Source organism: Hypanus sabinus, chromosome 3 (assembly GCF_030144855.1).
Source record: "Hypanus sabinus isolate sHypSab1 chromosome 3, sHypSab1.hap1, whole genome shotgun sequence".
In the NCBI taxonomy this organism is placed as follows: domain Eukaryota; kingdom Metazoa; phylum Chordata; class Chondrichthyes; order Myliobatiformes; family Dasyatidae; genus Hypanus; species Hypanus sabinus.
In genome coordinates, this window is record NC_082708.1 from 59,064,947 (window position 1) to 59,084,614 (window position 19,668).

A 19,668-nucleotide genomic window follows, 5' to 3' on the forward strand; every position below is an offset into this window, starting at 1 on the left:
TTAACAAATGAAAATATCTGCTGCAATTTTCTAAATATAACTGAATAATAAAATATATTTTTAAATAAATGCTCTAATTTCAAGAATGATTGAATGAAGATTTTAAATCTCAATGATATTAACTACATCCTGAAAAAAAATCAAGATTGTTTCCAGTAGTAAGTTGCTGATTAAATTGCTTTTCAGTAAATTAGCACAGGAACTACACATTATTTCATACACTTATGACAATGAGAAATTTAGCATAAAGACACACATGTAGAAAAAATATTGTCCAGGATACAAAATACATTCTTAAAATGACTTTTAAATTATAAGTCATTTTGCACCGACATAAACGTAAAACAAAATATATGGCCCAGCCTTTACCACTAACTTACCAACTATCTCCATTACCTCACTGCTCAAAATGTCTTCCTTAATTCTCTGTTATTCCTTAATGTCTGCAATTTAACCGTCATTTTTAATTTCATGTAATGTTGCAGGAACACTCTGAGTTTACCTGGGAAGGATACAGATATACAAATCCTAAATGATCAAGAAAGTATCTGCTGCAAATAAAGTGAAAATATTATTTTTTCCATTATTTTATTATTTTTATATGTAGTGCCTGTAAAAAGTATTCATCCCCTTGGAGGTTTTCATGTTTTATTGTTTTACAACATTGAATCATAGTGGATATAATTTGGCTTTTTTGACACTGATCAACAGAAAAAGAGTCTTCCGTGTCAAAGTGAAAACAAATATCTACAAAGTGATCTAAATTAATTACAAACATAAAACAGAAAATAATTGATTGCCTAAGTATTCACCCCCTTTAAGTCAATATTTAGTAGATGCACCTTTGGCAGCAATTACAGCCTTGAGTCTGTGTGGATAAGTCTCTATCAGCTTTGTACATCCGGACACTGCAATTTTCCCCATTCTTCTTTACAAAAATGCTCAGATTCTGTCAGATTGCATGGGAGTAATGAGTGAACAGACCATTTCACGTCCAGCCACAAATTCTCAATTGGATTAAGGTCTGGGCTCTGACTTCGCCATTCCAGGACATAAATTTTGTTGTTTTTAAGCCATTCCTGCGTATCTTTGGCTTTATGCTTGGGGGTCATTGTCTTGCTGGAACATAAGTCACAGTTCTCCTGCAGACTGCATCAGGTTTTCCTCCAGGATTTCCTTGTATTTTGCTGTATTAATTTTACCCTCTACCTTCACAAGCCTTCCAGTGCCTCCTCCAGTGAAGCATCCCCACAGCACGATACAGCCACCACCATGCTTCATAGTACGGATTGTATGTTTTTGATGATGAGTGGTGTTTGGTTTATGCCAAACATAGCATTTAGTCTGATGGCCAAAAGCTCAGTTTTGGTTTCATCAGACTATAGAACCTTCTTCCAGCTGACTTCAGTCTCCCACATGCCTCCTGGCAAACTCTAGCTGAGATTTCATGTGCTTTTTTCAACAGTGGCTTTCTCTTTGCCACTCTCCCATAAAGCTGTAACTGGTGAAACACCCAGACAACAGTTATCGTATGTGCAGTCTCTCCCATCTCAGCCACTGAAGTTTGTAACTCCTTCAGAGTTGTCATAGGTCTCTTGGTAGCCTCCCTCACTTGTCCTCTTCTTGCACAATCACTCAGTTTTTGAGGACAGCCTGCTCTAGGCAGATTTACAGCTGTGCCATATTCTTACCATTTCTTGATGATCGACTTAACTCGACTAAGGAATATTCAGTGACTTGGAAATGTTCTTGTTTCCATTTATTGACTTTCCATAACCTTTTTCGTGTAGTTGCTTGGAGTGTTCTGTTGGCTTCATGGTGCAGTTTTTGCCAGAATACTCACTCACCAGCAGTTGAAACTTCCAGATACGGGTGTATTTTTACCACTATCAATTGAAACACCTTGACTGCACACAATCATCTCCATTTAACTAATTATGTGACTTCTAAAATCAATTGGCTGCACCAGTAATAATTTGGTCTGTCATACTAAAGTGGGGTGAATACTTATGCAATCAGTTATTTTGAGTTTATCAGTGTCAAAAAAGCCAATTTAAATCCACTGCGATTCAATGTTGTAAAACAATAAAACTTGAAACCTTCCGGGGGGGTGGGGGGGGGGTGAATACTTTTTATAGGAACTGTATATTTATATATTATTTGAAATCAACTCCTACAATCTTAGATATGGAGTTGGAAGGGGTTGTTAAAATTCATTATTTAAACTGGATTTTGAATTACTATCTAAACGTGCACTTGGTGACACTGTTCTCAGAGATTTTTGTAGCAAATGTAGATAAAACTCAAGTTTAAATGCTGTAACATGTGCATTGTGCCATTAGTGTATCATCTTTTTTCAATGTATACAAATTTTACACATTAAGTAAAATTAGTGCAGTATTTTAAGGGGACATAAGTTTAATAAAAAGCAACTAACTGAGAAAGTATCAACATTACATCCAGAATTCAGAATCTAGTAAGTGGTTACTATTACTAATTATCACATAGTGGCCTGTATCAGAAGGTAAATATCAAAAATTATTAATTGATGACTGTATAATTCTGTTTATATAGCACCAATTATACCAGCACCAACATCCTTATAAATATTTTAATCTTCATGTAAAGAATGGAATTCAAGCACTGATAATTTACTGACGTATGCAAGCACGCTGGAAAGAGCAGTTGTTTCCAAGCATGAAAAAGAAGAAGCAAAAGGAAATGAATTTCTCTGACAGGATACATATATTCTGCATAGTTAATTTAAGAACAATGCGTATTCACAACTAGCTGGTAGCTGTAGTGCTATATGCAACTGTGCAGAAATATCAGTAACTTCACACTGCAAGAGAATTCTGTTTCACTTTCCCACTTTGCTGAAGATCATCTCCAGTGAAGATCACTAAAAATGATCAGATTATAATTTCAGGTGATACTGAACTAGTAGCTAATAATATAGTGGATAACAGAACAAAATATCGACAGAGGACAAATTAACTCGCCTTGCAGGTCAAGAATGGAGTAGATACGCAGTTAAAATGGAGTGGCGCTTTTCCCCATGGTCTCTGATTTTAACCTCACTGGCCCTGGTGATCGAGGCAATAGGTGCCAGACTCAGGCAGCTGTTCAGTTATAATTGTTAATCAAGCTCTATGCATTAATTGTGACTTGAATCTATTGTGACAGGGACAGGGAGTTAAACATTAAAAGGGAAGATTGCTTTCCATCCAGGCTGAAACTTACATAAAGAAACCTTCAAGCAAAATATATCTATATTTTACTTGTTTGATCAAGGAAATGTCTTTCCAGGCCCTACAAAGATAGGTACACTTTCCCTAGTCATGAGTCCTTCAACTGAATCTCAGTACGCCAGAAATTCAGAAGTGTCAGGGAGCAGAAGTGACTGTAATTGCTGTTACTAAGGAGAAGGTGCTTGAGAAGCTGAAAGGTCTGAACGTGGACCATATGGACTATACCCCAGGATTCAGAAAGAGGTAGCCAAAGAGACTGTGGAGGCATTAGTAATGATCTTTCAAAACTCACTAGATTCTGGAATGCTTCCGGAGGACTGGTTAAGAGACAGAAGAAAGGAAATTTTAGACCAGTCAGCCTGACTTCAGTGGTTGGGAGGATGGTGGAGTCCATTATTAAGGATGAGGTTTCAGAGTACTTGGAGGCACATGATAAAGTAGGCCAAAGTCACCATGGTTTCCTGAAGAGGAAATCTTACCTGACAAATATGTTGCAATTCTTTCAGGAAATAACAGACAGGACAGACAAAGGAGAAAGAGTGGATGTTGTTTACTTGGATTTTCAGAAGGCCTTTGACAAGGTGCCATACATGAGGCTGCTTAACAAGATAAGAGCCAATGGTAAGAAAGGAAAGATACTAGCACAGATAGAAGAAAAGAGCAGAAATAAAGGGGGCCTTTTCTGGTTGACTGCCGGTAATTAGTAGTTGGTATTGGGACCGCTTCTTTTTAAGCCAATGCCAAATGCCAATGATTTGGATGATGGAATTGATGGCATTGTGCCCAAGTTTGCATAAGATACAAGTACAAAGATACTGTAGGTGGAGAAGCAGGTAGTATTGAGGAAGCAGAGTGTCTGCAAAAGCACTTAGACAGATTGGGAGAAAGGGCAAATATATGGCAGATGGAATATAATATAGGGAAGTGTATGATGATACATTTTGGTAGAAGGAATGAAGAAGTATACTTTTTTCTAACTGGGGATAAACTTCAAAAGTCAGAGGTGCAAAGGCACTTGGGAGTCCTCTTGTAGGATTCCCTAAAAGTCAACTTGCATGTTAAGTTGGTGGTAAGGAAGGCAAATCCATGTTAACATTCACTTTGGGAGGACTGGAATATAAGAGTACGGATGTGATGCTGAGGCTTTATAAGGTACTGGTCAGATCGCACTTGTAGTATGTGAGCAGTTTTGGGCCCAATAGCTAAGAAAAGATGTGCTGGCATTAAGAGAGTCCAGAGGAGGTTCATGAGAATGATTCTGGGAATGAAAAGGTTAATGATTGAGGCACGTTTGATTTCTCTGGGCCTGAGCTCACTGGAGTTTAAGGGCTCTCATTGAAACCTATCAAATATTGAAATGCTTAGACAGAGTGGACATGGAGAAGATGTTTCCTGTACTGAGCAAATCCAGGACCAGAGGGCCCAGACTCTGAATAGAGGGACATCCATTTAGATCAGAGATGAGGAGAGACTTTTTTAGGCAGAGGGTGGTGAATCTGTGGGGAATCTGTATCATGGACAGCTCTGGAGGGCAAGTAATTGAATATATTTAAAGCAGAAGTTGATAAGTTCTTGATTAGTTGTTGTTCGTCCTTTGGAGTCGAAGACGACCACAACTTCTGTCAGGTGGAGGTCAGGTGACTGTGGGTCCGGAGGTGACTGGTGAGGCCAATCCGGGCCCTGAAAGCTCGCCCACATGTGGGACACATGAGGGTAGGTGCTGCAGTGGTTAGGGTGTCAAAGGTTACAGGGAGAAGGCATGAGAATGGGGTTGAGAGGGATAATAAATCAGCCATTATGGAATAACACAGCAAACTCAATGTGCTGAGTGGCCTAATTCTGCTGCTATGTCTTATAGTCTTAATCTAGTCTAAAATCTTCCATAGACAGCTCCTCATTTCCTTTTTTTAAAACTGCAACTGAGTAAATGGGAAAGGCTCAGCTGCTCTTAACACAATGAAGGATACTATAAACAGTTGCCGAGCTATAGTGTTCCCATTAAGTTCAGCTTTGAATCTCTTGGTCTGATTGGTACAGCTATTAAATATATTAACAAACTATAAATGAAGTACAATGCATAATGTGTATGGGCTAACTAAGCTTCAAATGAACTTGCAAATTACACTGGTCACTTCTGTTGACCTTACGGTCACATTTCCCTGTTCGCTTGCTGGGGACATTAAAATTCACATCAATGAATCTGATTTTCTTTGCTTATGAAATGAAGGTGGCGCTGACCAAGCTAATGTTTCATACCTAATCTTAACTCTGCTTTGGAAGGTGATATGTGCTATCGCCATTGATCACTGCGGTCCTTCTGATCAAGATACTCACGTTGTTTTGTTCATCAAAGTGCTTCTGAACTGCAATTTCACAATAGATGATCAGGTTAAACTCAGGAAGTATGTGCCACAGAATGGAACTTGCAAATCAAGATGTGCTTGTTGCCTCTGCCTTCCAGCTAGTAAAGGCTGTGGTTGGAGATACTATGAAGGAAGTGGGTACAGAGATCAAATAAATATTCAGAATGGTGTATGAGGATTTGATTTGATTTAGGATGCTGGCTTGTCCCATTGGAGAAGCTGCAGTCATCCAGGCAACATTTATCATTCTCTTGACTAATACAGGTAGTAAGCCTCGGGAATTAAGAACTGATTCACTCAGCATAAATACCAAACCCCTGACTTGCTCTTGTTGCTACAGTATTAATACTGTGACTTATACATTTATAGTACTCTATGCATGCAAATCATTGCAAAACATACGTAATACTGTATTACACCTAACAGAAAATATTTTATATTAACTATTGGGGATAACCTCCTACTCCCACTTGGATGTTCATAGCAAAGTGACTGTAATGCCACTGAAGATGAAGTAAAGTTGGTTAGATTTTCTCTTAGGTAAAATAAAATACTACAGCAGCTGAAAATCTGAAATAAATACAGAAAATAAGCAGGATCTGTAAACAAAGAAACATAATTAATGTTTCAAATTGAAGAGATTTCATATGCAGTAATCCTCTATTTCAAACATGGCCATGCCTAGTTTTTATATAACATGAAATAGTAGGCACGCATACAAATTTCTTGCTGCATTCAGGTACAGATTCCTTCTCTAACTGAGGAATTGCAAATGAAATGAACATCATGCAGTTACCTTCAAAGATCATCACCTCGGACCTTAGGAATTTTAAAGATTCTTTGGTCCAGGAAACTAGCATGCAAACTTCTTGCCACAAATTTTCTGGCCCAAGTTACATTATTTACATTAACCACAGTCTCCTTCCTTTGAGCTGGACATGACTCTAATCATTGGAATTTTTCCCATTGCTTCACAATGTCTCCAATTTACTACAGTTCCTTAATGTCATAGTTAGTCAAATTAAGGGCAATTATTCTTAGCTCACCCTTGAAATTCAGCTCTTTTGCCCAGCTGTGGAACCAGATTATAATGAATTCTAAGTCTATATGGTTTTGCTGGTGCCAAAACTATAATCAATCGAAGAGTCATTGAGAAATTCCATCAATATTGAAAGTATCGTCGGTGATCTGATTAAAAGCAGAAATTGGCCATGTTGGATTGCTCCTGAATTTTATTGTCACCACATTCTGGGAAATTGTCCACTTAGTCAGTTAAACTTGAAGAGAAAGGCTCAATTAATTCTCAGCATGCACCTCCACACCTCCATATATGTTGCTAGGAAAGTAGCCTTTGCTATATCCAGAGCAACTGGCTGTTCCCTGTTGTAAGCTGAAGTGAAACAAATCGGCTAAAGGCAAACTCTGTGACACTGATAACCTCAGAAAAGGACAAGATCTTTGTGTTTGAAAACACTTCATTGTCATGCATTGCATACACATGCTGGAGTCTGATATCATTGATGACGAGCATGATCTTGGACCCTCTTCCTCTTGTTCACCACCACTCCCACCAGCAATGATTGGAAGTGGAAGAACTACAGATTTGTTAGCTGACACCCGTGTGGTTCAGTGCCGCAGTTTCACCAGGACTGTTCTATATTTTTAGGAAGACCTACTGCCATTTCTGGCATGCATCCCTTTGAATCAGAGTCAGTTACTGGCTCAATGGTAAAAGGTGGATCTGCCATTTCACAAGGGTACAAGTTTTTGCACATCACATTTCCTCTACCTTACGGCCAAAATGCCAAATGTTATTTGGGTTCTAGATTTATTCTCAGTCAATCCCAATTAAGACTTCAGTATATGAAGAGTGAGCCTTTTTCTCAAGGACTGTGTGGCATTTGCTCTTACCAATACTCTTTTGACGAGATCCATCTGCGACAGACAGTGAGGGAGAGGGGGTGTTTGGAAATATTGTATAAAGCAGTTTCTCCCGGTGGCCACCCAGAATTCAATTCAACTTCCCAATAAGACATGTCTGTCTATGGCCTCTCACTGCCACAATGAGGGCACACTCAGGTTGGAGGAGCAACACCTCACATCCCATATGGGTAGCTTCCAACCTGATGCCATACACATTGATTTTTCTAACCTTGGGTGATTTCTCACCTTTCCTTTCTTCCATGGTCCACTGTCCTCTCCTAATAGGATGGCACAGTGGCACAGGGGTTAGTGTAATGCTTTACCGTGCCAAAGATCTGAGATCAGGTTTCAATTCCCGCCACTGTCTGTAAGGTGTTCATAGTGTCTGAAATGTCCTCTTTCTTTAAGAATCGTGGTTTCCCTTCTGCAGTTATCAATGATGCCCTCACCCGCATCTCCTCCATTTCCCGCACTTCAGCCCTCACCCCATCCTCCCGTCACCACAACAGGGACCGTGTTCCCCTTGTCCTCACCTACCACCCCACCAGCCTCCGGATCCAGCATATTATCCTCTGCAACTTCTGCCACCTTCAACAGAACCCCACCACTAAGGACATCTTTCCCTCTCTACCATTCTCTGCTTTTCGTAGGGACTGTTCCCTCCGCGACTGCCTGGCCCACACATCCCTCCCCACAGATCTCCCACCTGGTACTTATCCCTGCAAATGTAAATGGTACACCTGTCCCTGCACCTCCTCTCTTACCACCATTCAGGGCCCCAAACAGTCCTTCCAGGTGAGGCAACACTTCGCTTGTGAGTCTGTTGGGGTCATCTATTGGATCTGGTGCTCCCGGTGCGGCCTTCCTTACATCGGCGAGACCCGACGCAGATTGGGGGAGCGCTTTGTCGAGCACCTCCGCTCCATCTGCCACAACAGACAGGATCTCCCGGTTGCCATCTACTTCAACTCTGCTTCATATTCCCATTCAGATATGTCCATACATGGCCTCCTCTACTGCCATGATGAGGCCAAACTCAGGTTGGAGGAGCAATACCTCATATACCGTCTGGGTAGTCTCCAGCGTCTTGGTATGAACATCGAATTCTCCAACTTCCGGTATTTCCCTCCCTCTCCCTTCCACCATCCCACTTTCACTCTGCCTCCTCTTCCAGCTGCCTATCACCTCTCTCATGATTCTGTCTTCTTCTACTACCCATACTGCTTTCCCCTTACATTCCTTCTTCACCTCTCCTGCCGATCCCCTCCCTGCTTCCCCTCCCCCACCCCTTGATCTTACCTCTGTTCGGTTTTTCACCTGGCACCTTCCACCCTCCCCCCACCTTCTTTATAGGGCCCCTGCCCCCTCCTTCTTCAGTCCTGACGAAAAGTCTTGGCGTGAAACGTTGACTGCTTGTTTCCACGGATGCTGCCCGACCTGCTGAGTTCATCCAGTTTTTGTATGTCTCACTTATCATCTGCCAGTTTGTATTCCTTCCCTTCCTCCTAACTTCTTATTCTGGCTTCTCACCCCTTTCCTTTCTGGTCCTGATGAAGTGTCTCAGTCGGAAATATCAACTGTTTATTCATTTCCATTGATGTTACAAGTCTTGCTGAATTCCTCCCGCATTTCTTGTGTGTTGTTAATTATTAAAATGTTATTTATTTTGGTTAAACTATTTAAAATTCACTATAATAATCAGCTGAACTGGTTCACGAAATATTTTATAGAAAATAGAATAATAACACAACTAATACAATTAAGGGTTTCTGTCGACACAGTTCGTAAACCTTTCTCTTGTTTAAACATAACTCTTTGGTGTATGCTAATTTTTGATATATTTCTCTTGCCAATTTTTTTCTCTTCCCTTTAGTTCCTTTGTGAAGTTAATTCAATACTGCCGTATAATTCCATGAGAACTGGCTGTTTTCCAATGCTACTATTTCTGTATCAGTGTCAGAAAGACACGTAACACCGGTGGCATCAAAGTCAATCCCAATCCATTTCTCACCCAACTTACACACATATCTTAACCATCGTGTAAGGCTCTGGACCCTGGTAAGGCACGGAATCCAGAATCAGTTATCCCGCTCACGTGCCAAAGCAAATGCATTACTACATTTATTAGACAACTAAGCCCTCAATTCCCTAAAAGTTTATAATAGACACATTATTATTCAAAAATTGTTCTTACAGAAAACACTACAAAGATGTGCATAATCCTTTGGAGCTGAAAGTTATATATTTTTAAATAAATATGAAATTACTATTCTCCCATGATGTGATAGAATATTTTATTACACGAAGTGCACCTTAGGACATAAATAATATGAGCAGGTCAACTGCCTGTCAAGTTTGCTCCATCATTTGTCAAGATCAAGGCCAATCTTCTGCCATTTCCAGCACACACAAATCTTTTAATGCCTAGAAATCTATTGATCTTGGTTTCAAATGAATGCACTGAACTTCCACATCCTTCCGTAAAAGAGAATTTAATGCTTCACCACCCTCTGGAGGAAGAAGCTTCTCCTGACCTCAGACCTAAATATCTTATACCTTCCCTGTCCCTAGACCCCTCAACCAAGGGAAACAGCCTCCCTTCATCCAGCCAGCAAAGCCATTAACGAATGTTGTGAATTTCAGTAAATCTCATATTCTTCTGAACTCTAAAGAATACAAAGCGAGTCTAGTCAGTCTCTCTTCACACAGCAAACCCATAACTCCTGAAATCAGTCTAGTAAATCTTTGCTGAACTACCCCTATGGCAAGTACATCCGTCCTTAAGGAATGGAGATCAAATCTACATTCTCGGCCCAGCCTCAATGAAGGCCCTATACAATTGCATTATACTTCATTAATCCAGCAGTCAAACTTTCTCCTAACAAAGCCATCCTAATCACCTGCTGCACCTGTATGTTGGTTTTTAGTAGTACATTTCTAAGCACATCCAGGTCTCTTTGAATATCAGCAATATCCTATCTCTCAGCAATGAGTAAATGTTTCCTTGTTGTGAGCTCCAAACAGCCTTTTCCTGATTTGAAACCAGTGGAGAAAGGGATTGCTCTGTGGCATGGACTGAACTAGTCTCTTTCTATGTTGTAAAGAAATATGGAAAACTGAGTTTTTGTTGGATCTGGTGGTCACATTTTGCAGCAACTCTCAAAATGACAATAACACTGCAAGAGGAAAATACAGCCTTCAAATTCCAAACAAGAGAAAATCTACAGATGCTGGAAATCCGAGCAACACGGGTCTCAGCCCAAAACATCGACTATACTCTTTTCCATAGGTGCTGACTGGCCTGCTGAGCTCCTCCAGCATTTTATGTGTATAGCCCTCAAATTCCTTGCTTTAGGATCCTCCCAAGCCACTGCAGGGGACATTTGTGGGATCTCACAGTAGGTAATACTGCCAGCCAATTACATCAACCTTGCTTGAAAATTTGGGATAGGCAACTTTCTGCAGACGCAGGAATTCATCACCTCTTTAATTTGGCAATCAAGGCTCCTCAAAACCCAGGAATGTTCACTGATTGTAAAAACTTACACTCCACCAACATACAGTATATCTGCTTTCCAACAACAAGACGTTCCTTCAGGTTTGCACAAGGATATCATTAAACAGCCATGTTGACGTTGTCCTGTGTCAGTCCAACCTCTCTTCTCTCCACATCTTTTATCAAACTTCCCAACAGGAACACCAGACACTAGGAATGCTCCCTTTAAAAAATGGCTGCCGTCACCCATAAGGAAACCAAATAGGCCAGAGTGCACTGCATCCAAACCAAATACATCTGACAAAATTAAGTCTCATTGCACAAACCAGCCTCATTCAGATGCACTCCAGTTGCCTTAACTATTCTGGAAGCACTTGTCAGATCTGCTGAAAGGCATTGGTGTGGTGTTTATTTATATACTGATGTTAACTGTGGAACTGGTCCTCCCGCCCCTTCCGGCCATGCCAACCATCAACACCAAATTTAACCCTAGTCTAATCACGTGACGATTTACAATGACCAATTAACTGATCAACCGGTATGTCTGCCATGCTCCATAGTAAGAGTTGAACCTATAGGGACACATATAGGGGAGTACCTCTTCAAATGAGAAAAACAAAGATCAAGAAGATGTTGGAAGCAAAGCAAAAGGTGCAAGGTAAATTGAATCCCAGAATGCAGCTAGTATTGTAAGGTTCACTGATAATCCATCAGTCCTGACATTTAATATATGGGTGCTAAATCTCTCTTCCACTCATCACCTTCCATCAACAGATAAAACATACCTTGTCCCATCCTTACTTCTTAGTACTAGACTAGATCACCTCAATCCATGTTAAAAGGGCCACTTGCACTTTTTAGCCAATGCCATGCAAGACCAGAACAGACTGTCAACCAGTAATTCCACGATTTTAAGAGATTTGAAACTTAACTGCTTAATGTTGCAGAAAATGGAAGGTGCATATTAGCAAGTGAAATCTTAACTTCCTTATCACGAGGTTCCTTTCTGGTGAACCCATGTGACAACAGCAGAAGTGGAAGCCAGCTGCTCAGGTTTCTGCTCTTGGCTAATAGCTTCCACAGATCCATGACGCTGCAGCCTTAAAGGGGAGAGAGACGGACAACAATAGAGAAATGGAAGTAAGTTCGTTACACATCCCACCTGCATACACCTACCCAACACACACACATGCACACCAAAAACCAACAGCCCTGTAAACATAAAAAATTTTCTGTCTTCTCAGATCGCAATGAGCCACAGAGAACTTTGCTGCCAATCAGTATTATGCACAATAGCCAAGGCCCAGTATCACGCAACATACTCAAAGTGGCATTTATGGTGTGCAGGTCCTCCAACAGGGGCTGAACAAATTCATATGATTGCCATATTTGATGGTGCACAACAGTGTACAGAATTGGAACTTGAGCCAGTCACACTTAAGAGGATGTCTCTTGTCATTCAGTAGGTGTGCATGCTGCCTTTTAGTTCTTTCTTGCTAGTCAAAAGGTATTCTGTTCATAATGGCCATGAAGATGCATAGTCTTGATAAAAATGTATTTATTATTATTATTATTATTATTATGTATTTGCACAGGTTGACTTTTTTGCACTTTGGTTGTCAGCCTTTGTGTGCTGTTGTTTTTTCGTTAATTGTATCTTTGTTTTTGTTCTACTGTGGATGCCTCAAGAAACTGAATCTCAGGGTTGTATATGGTGACATATATGTACTTCCATAATAAATTTACTTTGAAATTTTGAACTTAGAATCTGCATCTAGATAAGCAGTGCCTTCCAGCATAAACTTCCTTTCACCATCAGCTTTTGCTGACTTGTTATATGTGTTACCAGGTCAAAATAAAAACTCTCTTTCCTACCAGATGTAAATATATCATTTAAAAAAAAATACTTTTACCCTTGATAGTAGGAAGAATCCTGTGACATTCTCTCCCAGAAGTAGGTGGCATCTTCCAAAGAGATCTTTAATAACTTTCTGTACATGGAATGAAAAGGTTGATGACTCTATGGAGTTTCAGGATATGTTTTAGAAAAGTTGAGGTAGGAATGTTTAAAATGGTCATCATACAGATGATAAATTTTTATATCTCCCTATTACACACAAGGCCATTCAGCCCACTAGTCTATGCCAGCTCTCAGTGCACACTGATTGATCCCATATCTTTATACCTCATCTTTTCCTTCAATTCCACACACTCCATTCTTTCTCACTGATTTTTCAGGTAAATCACCTAACACGTTGATGCTATTTCCTGCACTCATACAGAACTCAGCAATTTGATTAATTTTATTCTTAATATTTTACCCTGCTCTCACCTTCAGATGAACCATTGCTGACTCTTTCCTTTCCTTTCTTGAGCTCTCAGGAAAGCTAAATATCTTACAGCCATCTCAAGGATGAGCTAGTGACAAACATACATTACACAGATACAAATTCCAACTGCTATTTCAGTGATACTCCTCCCACCCTCTTCCTGTAAGGACTCCACGCCACACCCAGTTCCTCCATCCCTGTTGCATTGTCTATAATGAAGAAATATTGTGCACAGATGTTCCTTCCTTAACCATTGACAGCCGTTAACTGCAACTTATTTATTTTCCTTAACTGCTCCCGCCTGCTTTCCTCGTAAACAGAGGTTTAAGGTTCCTATGGTCCTCATCTTCCACACAATGAGTCTCCACATTCAATGGACCGTCTTTCGCAATAAACACTATCTTCAAAGACGATTACACCAGCAAACACATATACCCCTCCCCTTACAGCATTTTAAAGGAGCTATTTCTTTTATGACTCCTTAGCCCTGCCTTCCAGATTCAATATTGAGTTTACACAATTTCAGTTAACTCACATTTTTGGTCTACATCAGAACTGCTATATGTCATTGATCTGCATTGTTGATTCAGTGCTTTATTCTCTCTGTTTGCACAGAGAAGGCACTTCCTACAGCCCTGCATTTCACAGCTTTTGCATTCTTTGGTCTTACTGCTCTATCTGCCTTCAACTCATAGCTTCTGGATCATTTTTCGCTCTCTACCTGCTCTAATTAACCCATCAACTGAATTACTTCTACAATTCATTGCTAAGGAAATGGCCTTACCCTATCAGAGCTATCCTCTTCCCTCAACAACTCTTCAACTTTACAAAAACCTGATTTCTCTCTTTCCCAGTTCTGACAAATGTTCTTCATCCTGAACCAGTAACTCTCTACCAAATTCCAGCTTACTAGGAAACACATTATAATCTACAGCCCACGATGTTGTGCTAACCATGCATTCTACGCTAGAAACTGCCTAGAATTTCCCTCCTGCATAGCCCACTATTTTTCTAAGCTCCATGTACCTATCTAAGAGTCTCTTAAAAGACCCTATTGTATCCGTCTCTACCACCATTGCCGGCAGTGTTATTCCAAGCACCCACCACTCTCTGTATGAAAAACTTACCTCTGACATCCCCCTTGTACCTACTTCCAAGCACCTTAAAACCCTGCCCCCTCATCTTAGCCATTTCAGCCCTGAGAATAAGCCTCTGGCTGTCCACACGATCAATGCCCCTCATCATCTTATACACCCCTATCAGGTCAACTCTCGTCCTCCATCACTCCAAGCAGAAAAGGCCAAGTTCACTCAACCTATTCTCATTACAGACATGTAACGTAATTAATTCTGTAGCTAAACAGAAAGTCAGAAAATATACCACAGAAATTTGGATATCATCCTTGTCATCAGAGCTATCACACTTCCTGTTGAATAGATACTGTACATGGCAAATTGGCAGGATCATAAACACAAGAGATTCTCTACAGACGCGGAAAATCTTGATTTACACACATTAAATGCTGGAGAAACTCAGCAGGTCACGCAGCATCTATGGAGGGAAATGAACATTTCGAGCTGAGACCCTTCATCAGGACTGGAAAGGAAGGGGAAGGATGCCAGAGTAAAACAGCGGGGGAAGGGAAGGAGTACAAGCTGGCAGGTAAAACCAGGTATGGGTAGGTGGGCAGGGGTGGGGGAATGAAGTGAGAAGCTGGGGTGTGACAGAAGGTGGCAAAGCTGAAGGGCTGAAGGAGGAGGAATCTGTTAGGAAAGGACAGTAAACCGTGGAGGAGAGGGAAGAAAGAGGGGAAGAGAAGGATGAGAGGGGAATCAGAATGGGGAATAGTTAAAAACATGGGTGAGAGAGGAGAAAAATGACACTGAATATTTCAGGAGTATGCTCTTGGACTCAGCGCCACAAGCAAGTTAAGAATCTAATCAGATCAGGAAAGAGAAAATGAGAATATGTTAACACTGTGGTAAGCAGGCTATGGCAAATTCCATGCATGAAATTCTTCATTCTCACCTACTTGTGACCATACATCCTCCCAGCCAATGGGCTGTGATGTTAAACTCAGAAACATTTGTGAGGTTGTATGCTTGCCAACAAGATTAAAGTGTGTGCCTTTTTTAAAATGTCCAAACAACTTTTCAGATGTGGAACGGTCTATTGAGGTTGAATGAGAATAAGCAGGTGATGAAAATAAATATTTGCCAAATTTGGAAAGGAAATCAAGAAACATTGAATGCACACTAACATATTTTACTAATACTTAATCAAATACATCAATAGATTAGTAATGGCAGAACCACTGTTTCACTCTACAGTAGTTTCACAGGGATACAACAAAAAAGGTGTTGTAAAAACAAATATCTAGTAAGAAACAGATTTTGATCAGCATCCCAGATGATGAATCTATTTTCATATTCACAGAGGAAATGAAAATCAGGCTGCATTCACAATATCAGCTACCAGCTGATACTCAGGAAGTAGAGAGGAATAAGCTACTTTCAGTATCTCCATACAAACTTTGGCCAAATTCCATTAACAACAATCATTGAATAAGCTGGAAAATACATTTTAATAAACTAGAAAGTACATGTCAAATGGTCTGTTCTCTCCACATTTGTCTATGAATGCCACCCGACTCTCTGGGTAGTTATGTGATTTTATCCATAAAAGATACTGGAACAACATTTCACACCTCAATCACTAAATTGTGGATCATATTTGCACATCTCCCCCTTTTCTGCGCAGACATCAACTGATGATGCAGTGCTGGCCTAACTGAAATTAACTAACTTAAAGTAAGCAAACAATTCAGCTGGGATAGGCTGAGCAACCAGTCACTCAGACATTTGTGTGCCTTAACGGCTGGTTCTCAGCGGTTTCTGCAATCTCTTATTAATGAACAGGATCAATTGTGTTCAGTGATGGGGGGCGCGAGGATAACTTTCAAAGTTGGACAACGGGTGGAAATATTTTTAAATGGATAGAATAATGTAACAGAATAATACAATTAAAATAAGGAAGGATTACAGTGATATACCGATACAGCTACTTATGCATGGGTATAAGGGACTGCAGTTTGTTTTAAAATGCTGTTGTTATACATTCATTTTATAGAAGCAAGCTTATAAACAGGCGTAAATTTCAAAAGTCAACACAAGGGATGTACTCGAGCAATGCATTAAATACAGATTTCAGAAATAAAACCATTCACTTTTGCGTGCCGTTAAAATAATTGGAATTATAACATACTTGTCATGGTTTGGTTTAGAAATAATGTGAGCAGTTGTGATTAGATCAGGACATTTAGCGTTTAGAATTCATGGACCTTCAGCCAATTATGAATTATGCGTTGACGAAGTTGTTAAATAGGATCAAATAAGCAACTTTCTCATCCCCAGCGTTTAAACATTTGAAATAATAGTACTGCTAGGTCACACGAATGCAGGAGATTTTGACTCCAGTGATATCCGGCATAACATTAAGCCGCGAGTTCTTTTTAAAGCCTTTCTATCCAGGCGGCTGATTCTAAAGTTGTTTATCTCGGACATTTGCCGACAGCGCGACAGAGGGCGTTAGGGGTGGTTAAGGGAGTGAGTGACTGAGAGTTACCTCCTGCCGTTGCTGACACCCGCCGTGTGTCTCCACCGGGTCCGCTCGCTGCTGCTGTCCGGTGAAGCGATCGGGACTCGGTCACCGGGCACCTTCGGGCTGCCCTGGCTCAGCAACAAACCCGCTCTCCTACCCGGTTTCTTCTCGTTGAATCTCATGCTGTAAACGCATCTCAGAACTAAACCTGGGCAACGAAAACTGTGAGATCTGCAGACTTCCCAATCAATACAGACACTACTAAACTGCAGTAGCGCTTTTAAAAGAAAACTGATTATATAATCAATGCAGTTCTGTCACTCTTCTTGTCAAGTGATCGAGGAAAACTGACTCTTAACAAAAAGGACAAATAAACAGTAAATAGGTCAGGAGACTTCCCCCTTTAGTATTCCGCATCAATCGGATTGTAATTTACTTGTGTCCTGTCGGTGAAAGGAAACCTCTATAACTGGAAGAGGAGGAAATGATCCACTGACCTAAATATTTTTCCAAACATCTGTGACCTTTTTTCTGGCTCCTGTGGGAGGAGACAGGCGCGGGTCCAAGGAGCGGAGCCAAGAGAAATCTGCGGCAGGGGGGTGAGGTTGCTGCGGCGGCGATTGCGGGATAAGTGCCGCGCTCGGAAGGTCGAGCGGACCGGCCCTCGCACCAACATTATGCGACTCACGGCGGAGAGCAGCTAGTTCACTGGCAGGCGATGGCTGCGGGAGCTCATTGAGAAACCCGGGCGGCGCGTCGATCGGAGTGTTGGCAGGCAAGGGCTGCACCCTGCTCTTGGTTCACTCCGAGCTGACAGCACATTGACGCTGGCTACACGATTAAGTGCGGGGTTTTTTTTTTCTTCTTTGGAAAGTAGGTCAATAACTTCGATGTTCAGTATTCTTTCGTCATTGCGCTGAAATTAGACACTCGTTATGTAAGATGTTACGACGTTTTGAAATGCGGCCTGAAATACCTGGGATCGTGGAGTGTCCGCGCCTGGTCGCTCGCTGTCCCTGCAGCGAGAACTGTTCGGAGTGAACGTGGAGCAGTTGGGTGCATTTACACAGAGGCTTATAAAAGTCAACAGCCTGGACGGCGCCAAAAAAGGCGTTATTGTGCAGTTGAAAATCGCGTTAACGTGGCATTAAACAATTTTGAATAGTTTTTTTTCGCCGTCTTAACACAAGTGATTGACAGTCATAGCACAATTTGATGGGAAATGCTCTGTGCATCATGGCCTGTTTAAATGGTTTTCACGTTCCCCAGATTATACCAGCGGCAGTGCCGTGCTCAATTTATTTCCGGCGGCACCTTCAAGCACACTAATCTGAGTAATTACAGATGCCGTTCAACAGTTGAAGCAACTTTTAATTTTACTGAAGGTTCGGAAATCGTTATTTAAAGGGCCAGACATCATTGTGCACACAATCGCAGCTTGCTCACGCTGAAACTTGCACCTGAAAACATTTTGCTGCAACCTCATCTGCTCTCCAAGCCCATTTGTCTGGACACAATTCTCCTCTTCATGGATTACATAGGTGTGCAAATACTGATTTCCATTCGCTCTCAGGGATCATGTCAATCTCACTCTCAACCTCCCCTCCTCAGAAGCATCCGCTGGTATCCCAGTTTGGAGACCTCTGCTGCATGAGGAAGCTCGTTGGCAGTTTTACTCCACAAGACCAGAGTTTATCTCCTTCACCTCAGAGGACCGGGCAGACTGCATGCAGCCATTTGTCTGCATTGCAGATCTCCTCAAAAATAAAGGCATTCAGAAACTGCATTCATGTCCTCAGAGAGACCTCTCTGGCAACTTCCTGCCAAGAACAGCCAACTGCAGCTCTGGAAGATCAATGCCAGGGTAGCTACCAGTCCTACATTAGAAAGATGCCCTGTATTTAAATGAAAACTGACCACCTCTATTACAAACTTTTATCTGAAGAGGGTTGATACCTTTGTAGGGGAGTGTTGCTAAAATAAAGATACAATATCTAAACATTGAAAAATATTTCTAATTATTTTGGTTAACAACCACCCGGAGAGGAGGGGTTGAACAGGATGCTAAAATCTGTCACTCATTTTTAATGCACCCTAACCCTTTGAACGGAGAATAAAAAGGGAAGGCAAGTCCATTTTAATTCAGATTTGAAAATTATTTACACGGTTTTATGTGTTTTTAGAAAGTTTTGTTAAATAAGTTAATTTCTTCTTTGAAGCACTCATTTTAACAGAATGTTATATATCTTTGAATGTCAGTGATATTTAAAACCTTTGTCAAAAAGGACTGCTGGACGTACTGGGGTAAGACTTTGCTGTTGTTAAATCCTTCTAGTTTGCTTCAGTGTCAGTGCTCCAGTGAAAGGATTGCCACTGCTCAGCCCATGCTGGGGGCAGGACTCTGCACACCAGCAAATTAGATGCAGTGGAAGTGCTGGTGCGGGGTAACTGCAGAATGTGAAATAGACATCCAGAGATGGGACAGTGTGTGTTGGAGAAGGAATGTGTACATTGGCTAGTATTCATTTTGAAATTTATTGTATTACTGAGGAATGTGCACTTTTTGGAGATTTAATCCATTCTGAAATGGATGCACTTATTTGGAGTTGATTTACTTTAACCTGGTCTTTTTATTGCCATGGTCATAAGGGGGAGAAAGGAAAGATTTTCAATATTTTAGGATAGGTAAACGATTAAGGATTACT

The 19,668-nt window shown here is 40.9% G+C and overlaps 1 protein-coding gene across 9 annotated transcripts in view; it reads right to left on the reverse strand.

Annotated features, from left to right (window-relative positions):
* LOC132391364 (neuronal PAS domain-containing protein 2-like) overlaps positions 1-19,075 on the reverse strand; it is a 122,156-nt gene extending 103,081 nt beyond the window's left edge. For 4 of the 9 annotated variants that reach the window (XM_059964442.1, XM_059964441.1, XM_059964440.1 and 1 more), the window contains exon 1: positions 16,988-19,075. In XM_059964442.1, coding sequence (XP_059820425.1) covers positions 16,988-17,145 — 158 coding nt within the window. In that variant the 5' untranslated portion in view covers positions 17,146-19,075. Of the gene's footprint in view, positions 1-380; positions 503-5,585; positions 5,738-16,987 lie in introns of all 9 variants that reach the window. The other 5 variants (XM_059964446.1, XM_059964444.1, XM_059964445.1 and 2 more) reach the window with 3 other exon arrangements.
* Positions 19,076-19,668: the final 593 nt, after the last annotated feature.